General features: G+C 49.5%; 1 protein-coding gene across 1 annotated transcript; it reads left to right on the forward strand.

Annotated features, from left to right (window-relative positions):
• The first annotated feature begins 272 nt into the window (after positions 1 to 272).
• On the forward strand, positions 273 to 3307 carry Uts2r (urotensin 2 receptor). The gene has a single exon (XM_028885010.2). The coding sequence runs from the start codon at positions 339 to 341 to the stop codon at positions 1497 to 1499; it is 1161 nt and encodes a 386-aa protein (XP_028740843.1). The 5' UTR covers positions 273 to 338; the 3' UTR covers positions 1500 to 3307.
• The last annotated feature ends 6282 nt before the right edge of the window (positions 3308 to 9589 follow it).

The raw sequence follows: 9589 nt of genomic DNA on the forward strand, positions 1-9589 counted from the left end.
CAAAAACCTTACATTTGCATTGGAGTGGGACTGGGTTCCTGCTGGGGAGTATCCTGGGGGGTAGGCAGTGGGTCCCAGTGGCCCTAGGGTCCCTCTATGTAGCTGGGGAGATGACACAAAAGGGATTCTTTTGAGGGTTCCACCAGGGGACAGCACTTGGTGAGCCCTTGTCTCTTCAGAGGGACAGGGACTGTGTCCTTCGTAGAGGCTGCTAGGGCATGGAAGTAGGTGGCTGTCTTGCATCTTTGACACCAATCTTCTCCCACAGGACACGTTTCCTACAGGTCCTCCTCACTGAGCAGTAGGACCCCCACCAGAAGCCCAGGGTGAGGACAGAGATGGCGCTGAGCCTGGAGTCTACAACCAGCTTTCCCATGCTGGCCATGTCAGCAGACACTGTGTCTGAGTTGCCTGGTGGCCCCAATGTGTCCCTCAACAGTTCCTGGACTGGCCTACCAGATCACAGCTCCTTGCAAGACCTGGTGGCCACGGGTGCCATTGGGGCAGTGCTCTCAACCATGGGTGTGGTGGGCATGGTGGGAAATGTATACACTCTGGTAGTCATGTGCCGATTCCTGCATGCCTCAGCCTCCATGTATGTCTATGTGGTCAACCTGGCACTGGCTGACCTGCTGTACCTGTTGAGCATTCCCTTCATTGTGGCCACCTATGTCGCTAAGGACTGGCACTTTGGAGATGTGGGCTGCCGCGTTCTCTTTAGCCTGGACTTCCTGACCATGCATGCCAGCATCTTCACTCTGACTATAATGAGCAGCGAGCGCTACGCAGCGATCCTGAGGCCTCTGGACACGGTACAGCGCTCCAAGGGTTACCGTAAGCTGCTGGCACTGGGCACCTGGTTGCTGGCACTGCTGCTGACTTTACCCATGATGCTTGCCATCCGACTGGTGCATAGGGGCCCCAAGAGCCTCTGCCTGCCGGCCTGGAGCCATCACGCCCACCGTATTTACCTGACCCTGCTCTTTGGGACCAGCATTGTGGGGCCTGGCCTGGTCATTGGGCTGCTCTACGCTCGCCTGGCCAGGGCCTACTGGTTATCTCAGCAAGCCTCTTTCAAGCAGACGCGCCGGCTGCCCAACCCCAGGGTGCTCTACCTCATCTTTGGCATTGTCCTTCTCTTCTGGGCCTGCTTCCTACCCTTTTGGCTGTGGCAGCTGCTGGCCCAGTACCACGAGGCCATGCCACTGGCACCCCAGACTGCACGCATTGTCAACTACCTGACCACTTGCCTCACTTATGGCAACAGCTGCATCAATCCCTTCCTCTATACACTGCTCACCAAGAACTATCGTGAGTACCTTCGCGGCCGCCAGCGGTCGCTGGGTAGTAGCTGCCGTGGCCCAGGGAGTGCAGGCAGCTTCCTGCCCAGCCGAGTCCACCTCCAGCAGAACTCAGGCAGCTCGCTGTCCTCCAACAGCCAGCAGACCAGAGAGACCCTCATGCTGTCCCCAGTTCCCCCTAGTGGGGCCTTTGTCTGAGAGTCCCTGTTTGAGCCTGGGGGTAGGAAAGGACCCAAAGCCAGGCCACTCAGGAGCCCATTCCCAGAATCCCCTATTCAAACCTAACCATCTTGTCTGTCTTCCTCAACTCTCTTCTGGAAAGTTCCCTGTTCTTCTTTATTGCTGCTCACTTCAACTCCATCAGCACCTTTCCTGCAATGCCAACACTGCTCCTCTGAACCTCTCTCTCCGGATCTTCAGAAGCTGTGGCCCAGACCCTCTTCTGAAGACCCCAGTGAATTGAGTCATCTAAAGCCTACTTACTCAGAGCAGCTGTGCCTGGCTGGGAACCTGATCTGGAGATGTAAGCCCTTCCAGCCTTGAGGACCCGCCCCCACTGGTGGGTAAGGGGTCTGTAGCCAATTTCTACCCTCTCCCTCTCCTAACCCCAACCATGGCAGCTTCTTGTTTCCATATGCACACAGAACAATAAACCCTGTGCTCTGTAGTCTGCCCTGCCTCGGTGCTGGGGATGGAAGGCCGGAGGGGGTGGTCCTGGACTCACGAGGCACTTGGGTGTTCGGTGAGGGCATGTCTGCTTTCCAAGCCTTTGCCGGTGGATGTCCCTACATGGGGGCCCTCCCCTTTATTTAGGAGGGCAGATAACTGAGAGGTATGAGAAGCTGGGGTGGGATGGGCAGACTGGGAGGAGAAGCTGCCAAGCTAGCAGTGGAGCTCAAGTGTAGAAGGAGGCCCTGCAGGTTCTTAGAGGAGGCAGTCAAAACCCACACGTGGCTCACAGTGACAGCAATGAGGCCTTGGCTTCACTGTTCCTGGACAAACTGTTTCTCTGTCCCAAGTACCATCCTCAGGACATCCTTGCCTTGGCTGACCATTCCTCCTACCATGGCCACACAACACCTGTCCTCCCCCTTTAGGGTGATCATCAGACTCTTGCTGTGGCAGGTACACCCCTGTGGCAGGACATGAAGTCAGGTCTCTGGAGTGATACAATGCTCCAGAAGTAGACTCTGGTGGCTGGCCACAGTGCTTTGTGCTTCTCTATGGCTAAGATAGTAGATTTATTTTGCTATTAAAAAGCAAAATAAGAGGAGCCAGGCATTGGTGGCACACGCCTTTAATCCCAGCACTCAGGAGGCAGAGACAGGAGGACCTCAGTGAGTTCAAGGTCAGCCTGGTTTACAGAGCTAGTTCCAGGACAGGCTCCACAGAGAAACTCTGTCTGGAAAAAACCAAACAAACAAATAAAAAAACAAAGAGGAATACACATGGGCACATACAGGTTGAACCTGTAATCCCAGTAGTTGAGGAGGCTTGAGGTCAGCCTGTGCTAAATATCAAAGACTTTGTCTCTAAATTAAAAAAAATAAAAAACATTTTTTTTTTTTTTGAGATAGTGTCTCACTATGAAGCCCTGGTTGGCCTCAAACTCACTATGTAGACAAGACTGGCCTTGAACTCACAAAGATCCACTTGGGATTAAAGGCATGTGCCACCATGCCTAACTCTAAATTAAAATTTTAAAAGGGCTGGGAATATAGCTCAGTGTCAGAACACATGCTTAGCATGTGAGAGGCCCTAGGTTTCACCACCACCTCTGCAAAACAAAACCAGCAACTGGCTAGTGAATTCACTTGAGGAGTGTGTAGGTGGTGGGACAGAGCATCCTAACCCAGGCTGGAAGCCCCTGCCCCTGGGCTGCCCCGTTCCTTTGCCCAAACCCCGCTGTCTCTTTGATGCTGAGCTTTGGCATTAGAAAGCCCCTTCTTTTTTGACAAAGTCCAATTCCTGGTCTTGTCTCTAAGAACTCAGGGCTGGGTCCAAGTTTGTACCACCTTACTTGATACCCACTCCTGTTGTGGGCTCAGTCCTGGACAGGGGTGGCCCTCATTCCAGGCCCACTTCTCTGGGAGGCTTCCTCATGCTCCAGAGCTCAGATGACCCAGAGAAGGGAGTTTCTGCAACACTATATGCCCACTTAGGGCACTGTGATCCAGAGTCAGCACACAACTGAAGGGGTGGGTACCATCCCTGGAGAGAACCATATCCCTCCTCCCTTCAGAGGCTGTTCTAGAATACAGGATGGGGTGGCCATGAACTGGAAAAGCCTGAGTGATGCAGAGTGTAGCTCCATCCCTAGAGCCAACATCAGGGAGGTAACCTAGTGAGGTCTGTGGGAACATGTGTCTTTACCCAGAGGGACCTGATATATCCCAGATATCCCTACCAGCCTGACAGGAACAAAGTCCTAAAGCCAGAGTTTCCAAAAGGCCACTTGTAATAAGAACCACTGTCCTGGAAAAACTTGGATGAATAACCAGCATCTCTGCGACAGTCACTATCCTAGAGTCTTGGCACCAGCTAGATCTGTCCTCAGAGCCTCTTTGGACCAGCACTGACAGAGGTTGGTGCAGAATAATGAAAATGCACACACATACACACACACACACACACACACACACACACACACACACACACACACACTACATATAACAAATGCACCAAGTACACACCCAAACATGTATCCCACCACCCATTCCACATCACACACAACAAATGCATAAAACATTTACCTCACACATTCACCCCTAATACACATACCATATCATGTACAACACCCATCAAACTTACCATATGCATATATGTACATACCATAGACATAACATATAATGTACACAAAACCCACAACATATACAAACACATACTAAACACACACAGCACACTCTGCCATCCTCTAGAGATTCTGCCTATGACAAACTAACAATGGAGGTAACGTGAGCTTCCAATATGAGTGATCCCAAGCATAGCTTCCAAGTCTCTCTACCTCTCTGGGTAGTGGGGTTGGGCATAGCCATCATCACAGAGTCACCTTGGCTCTGTCCTTCTTTGGCCCATAGCTTCAGTGGCAGGCCCCTCTATGGCCTGCCTGCCTTCACGTCTAGCTGGGAGCCGGAGCTGCCCTCCACTGAGACCTTCCTGTCATATCCAGCACAAACTGAAAGTCCTGCTAGCGAACTCCTGTTGGAGCATGCAGGACTTTACTGTCCTGACAGCTTGTCCATCACTGACCTGGGCCCTGCTCACCCACCATGTTTTGGGGACAATGTCCTCCTGGACCCATGATTGCCAGCTAACATGGTAATTTTCCCTCTTCACTTCTCAGGTCCTCAGAGAACTTTAGGCTTCCTGTTCCAAATAGAAAGTGCCAGCAGGGAGTCTGAACCTGGGGTGAGCAGCAGTCCTGCTGATTGGTACCCAGGGGCTCCCTAGGACATGAGCTTTTCTAGAGTAGCTTCCAAGCTGTCAAAACAGAAAAGACAAGAAAAGGTGGCCTGAGGACCCAAGCCTGGGCAAGGACAAGATAGTCAGGTCTGGAGCTTGGAATAAATTCAGGGAAAGTTATGATGGAGAGGGCCTGTGCTGCTCTGGCCAGCCAGGAGAGGAGGGAGGATGCACTGATAGCAGGGAGGGGAAGGGGTCATGAGAAGTGGGAAGGAGACAGAGGTGGAGTGGCCACGCTCCTAGGCTTGATCTGGCTGTTCATGAGCTGATGGGGTCCCCATCCGAGTCCAGGCGTCGCCTCCTGGGCAGTGATAGCCAGTGGCTGGGGAGGGGAAACTTGACCTGTGTGATGGATGAGCCCACTGAGGCTGAGGGGCATAGGATGATAGATCAAGTTCTTTAGCTTTTAAATGTCATCCACCCAACACTCAAACTCTAGCCAAGAAGAAAACAAGCTGAAATGCCCGTGTGATGCACCCTGTGCTTTGTGTCAGAGTGTTGGAGGAAGGTGGAGCTGGCCTCTGACTGTCCCAGGATGAGTTGGCTTCTTGGGACACCTATGTTCCAGGACAGGGTTCCAGACTCACATGCCCTTAGGGTGTGAAGTCCACCCACTCTGCCCGGGGCTCTTGCTTTATCCTAATTAAACCTGGGTAGGAGCTGCTGGACAGTGTTGCCTGGGCAGGAGGTCGAGGCCACTCATCACAGTTCAGCCTGGCTGTGGATGCCTGTCTGAGGCCATGGGATTTGGGCAGAGAGTCAGAAACATCTGCTTCTGATCTAGACACAGTGTGGATAACAGCCAGGAGAGCAGAGGCTCCAAGGCCTTTGTGCCACTTTCCTCCAAGGTGCTAAACACCCCAATACTATAACCTTCCAGTGAGGTAACCTGGCTCAGATCTGAACCAGGCTGACCCTGGAGACAAGAGATTTGCCTTAAGTGGATGAGACTGTGTCCCTCAGGCAAAGCAAAACTCAGGTGGCATTTTAAACATTTTCGTGTGGTGATTTGAAAGAAAATGGCCCCACAGGCTCATAGGGAGTGGTGCTATTAAAAGGTGTAGCCTTGTTGGAGGAAGTGTGTCACTGTGGGGGAGGGGCAGGACAGGCTTTAAGGTCTCCTATTTTCAAGCTATACCCAGTGTGGGACACAGTCTCTTTCTGATGCTTGTGTATCAAGATGTGGAACTCTCAGCTCCTTCTTCAGCATCATGTCTGCCTGCACACCACCATGTTCCACCATGATGATAATGGACTAAACCTCTGAAACTGTAAGCCAGCCCCAATTAAATGTTTTCCTTTATGAGAGTTGCAGTGGCCATAGTGGCCGCAATAGAAACCCTAATTAAGACAATGTGAAATATAAAATCATAAAAGAATGAAGGAGAAAAATGAGTGCCCATATTTCTAAAATGAGGAAAAGAAAGACGACGGCAAGTCTGACCCAGTGGACGGTGGTGGTGGTGGTGGTGGTGGTGGTGGTGGTGGTGGTGCACACCTTTAATCCTAGCGCTTGGGAGGCAGAGGCAGTTCAAGGCCAGCCTGGTCTACACAGCAAATTCCAGGCAGCCAGGGCTATATAGTGAGACCCTAATTAAAAAAGGAAGGAAGGAAGGAAGGAAGGAAGGAGGGAGGGAGGGAGGGAGGGAGGGAGGGAGGGAGGGAGGGAGGGAAGGAAGGAAGGAAGTCTGAACCAGAACCCAGAGCTCTCAAGAAGAGGAAACACCTCTGGTTATGTAGGCCATTTAGAATTTGATGGAAAAAAAAATGCTACAAGCCAAAATAGAGAGTCTGTGGTTTAAAAAAAAAATAACAAAACAAAAACCAAAAAATTGACCTTTTTCATCAAGAGCCCCGTGGGACTGGTTGATAGAACATTCGCCCAAGAGGTATGAGGGATTGGGTTCCATGCCCAGCACCACAAAATTATATATATATACAAAATGGATATGATCAAGATACATTGTTTACATGTATGAAACTGTCAAAGAATAAATAAAACATAGTCTATTTTAAAATTCAAATAAATAAATAAATTGAGCCACACCAATGTTTATGACTCTTGCCTGAGAGATGGGGATTTTATCCTGAAATCCAAATATCAGATGTCGATAAGGATTTATGCAGCAAGGATTTGCTTTCAGCACTGTCATGGAATGTCTCACAGCTGTTAACTAGGTCATAGCATGGCATCTTCAAAGAATGTTCTGTGGAGTCAGAAAGGGATGAACCTGAGGCACGGTGGTCATGGAGAGAGACCAGAACATAAAATTGTATAGCACAATCTCAAGTTTCATTTAAAACAAACAGAGATGCATTTGTGATTGTGTGCACAGGAGTCTGGTGTGTGGTTGTATGTGGACATGCATGTGTGTGTGTACAAGTATGCCTGTGTGTAGGATTGCATGGTGTGTAAATATACACACACATATACAAAAAAAGCTTCACAGAAGTGCCTTCAGTATCAACAATGTTAGCTGATGGTGGGGAAACTTTGTTTTTTTTTTTTAATCTTATACTTTCTTTTTTTTTTTTTTTTTTTTTTTTTTTTTGGTTTTTCGAGACAGGGTTTCTCTGTGTAACTTTGCGCCTTTCCTGGGACTCACTTGGTAGTCCAGGCTGGCCTCGAACTCACAGAGATCCGCCTGGCTCTGCCTCCCGAGTGCTGGGATTAAAGGCGTGCGCCACCACCGCCCGGCTATCTTATACTTTCTTAAATTTCTCCCAGAGGATACTTGCAGCTTTAAATTTGGGAATGTTATTTAAGTATAGCAGTGTCGGAGACCTCCACCATTACTCCAAGCTTAGCTAGACCAGAGCATTTCCAGACTAACAAGGGTCCCGTGCTTCCCAGGTTCCCGAGATTGACACCCTGCACACTGGGCCATCACTGGCTATGCCACAGGGAGAAGGAAATGGAGTAAGTGTAAGAGCCTGGGAACTGAAGAAGTCAGAACTAGGGTCCAGGCTCATGTTGCCCAACCACCAGAGGTTCCCTGCCTTTGAAGGCCCCACTTTGCTAAACTTTTCCTTTCTCCAGGGTCCACCTCATTATTTAGGTCTGGTTCAGCCCCCTTCTGGCCCTATGCACTGGGTCCTGGGCTCCTTTGCTTTGTGAATCTCATGGTCAATGGCTCTACTCTGTGAGGTGTACACAGAGCAAAAGGATGTGGGTGAGGAAAATGGAGTTCCCTACACACCAAGCAGCTATGGAAACCTGTCTACCCCAATCAGAAGATTTCAACAAGAGGCTTTTCTGCCCACAATAAGCACCTGATTCTAACCTGGTCATGCTGATAATGTCCACAAGACAGGACCTGAACATGTCCTACAAGCATCTCCAGCTACCTTGTCCCAAAGGCCTGGCCAACCTGTCTCCCCGAGATTGTTCCTGCTGCTCTCAGTTAGGTTTTGCTAAATCAGTGGTTCTCAAGCTTCCTAATGCTATGACCTTTTAATACAGTTCCTCATGTGCTGTGGGGTGTTCTGTGTGCTGTGAATGTGCTGCTCTGGTTGATAAGTAAAAAGCTGATTGGCCAGTAGCCAGGCAGGAAGTATAGGTGGGATAAACAGATATAGAGAATTCTGGGAAGAGGAAGGCTGAGTCAGGAGTTGCCAGCCTGCCGTCCAGGGAGCAGCATGTAATGACACACAGGTAAAGCCACAGAACACATGGCAACATATAGATTAACAGAAATGGGCTGAGTTTAAATGTAAGAGCTAGTCAGTGGAAAGCCTGAGCTAATGGACAGTTTTAACTAATACAAGCTTCTGTGTGTTTACTTGGGTCTGAGCGGCTGCAGACTGTGTGGGACATAGGAAACCATCTAGTTACACTCATGTTGTGGTGACCCCCAGCCATAAAATTATCTCATTGCTACTTCATAACTGTAATTTTGATACTGTTATGAACCATAATATAAAAATCTGATATACAACCCCAAAGGGGTTCTGACCCACAGGTTGAGAACAACTATTCTAGAACTTTATGGTAGGATCTCACATCTGTGGCCTTGTGTGTCTGCATCCTATTGGTATGCTGTGCAGTGGGCATAGCTCACTTTCTGTGGCTTTAAGGAATCTGCTGATGGATGAACCACAATCTACAGGTAGACACATGGATTTATACAGCACAGATATCAACAGATTGTCAGGTGCACCATGATACTTGAAACCAACAGTGGTGCAGCCACATGGCCACTGCTTGTCTAGAGTAAAAGCCAAGTCACTGTTCTAGTGGTTGGGCCATGACCGCTCATGGAGAGGCTAGAGCTTTCCTGTTCTTGGCCTTCACCACTGATCCAAGGTATTTCCAGTGTGTTTGAGAAGAAAGTTCTTCTCATAGAATGCTGGTGGGTACTCCACTGAAAGACACTGGCTAAATTGGAGTTGTTTTGTAAAAAGCCAAGTCAAGTGTTGAGAGTGCCAGGGGTAGAAGACTTTGCCAAATATGGGAAGACCTCAGCAAGCCCAGCAGCCAGATGGCCTGGCTAGACTGAGTGCCCCTGTGCCTCATGAGAGGGCCACAGGGATAAGACATATCTGTCCTTATCCAAACCTTTACTCAGCTGTCTCAGTCCAGAGCAAAACCAGGCAACAGTGATGGTATCCTGACAAGCTGTGCACCCCACAAGCAAGACAGTGGAGACCTCACATCTAGTAGATGAATGGACTGAGTGAATGAAGGAAGCAAGTTCCTCAGGTGGCAAACTTGGTAGATAAACAGTTTACCAGGCATGATCCCATTCTCCAGCCAGAAGGCTGATCTGTCTTCAAGCAGCTCTATTATTGCTTGGATTTGGCTTCAGAGCACCTTGCCTCAGCTC

The sequence above is a fragment of the Peromyscus leucopus genome, chromosome 8b, assembly GCF_004664715.2.
Source record: "Peromyscus leucopus breed LL Stock chromosome 8b, UCI_PerLeu_2.1, whole genome shotgun sequence".
NCBI lineage: Eukaryota > Metazoa > Chordata > Mammalia > Rodentia > Cricetidae > Peromyscus > Peromyscus leucopus.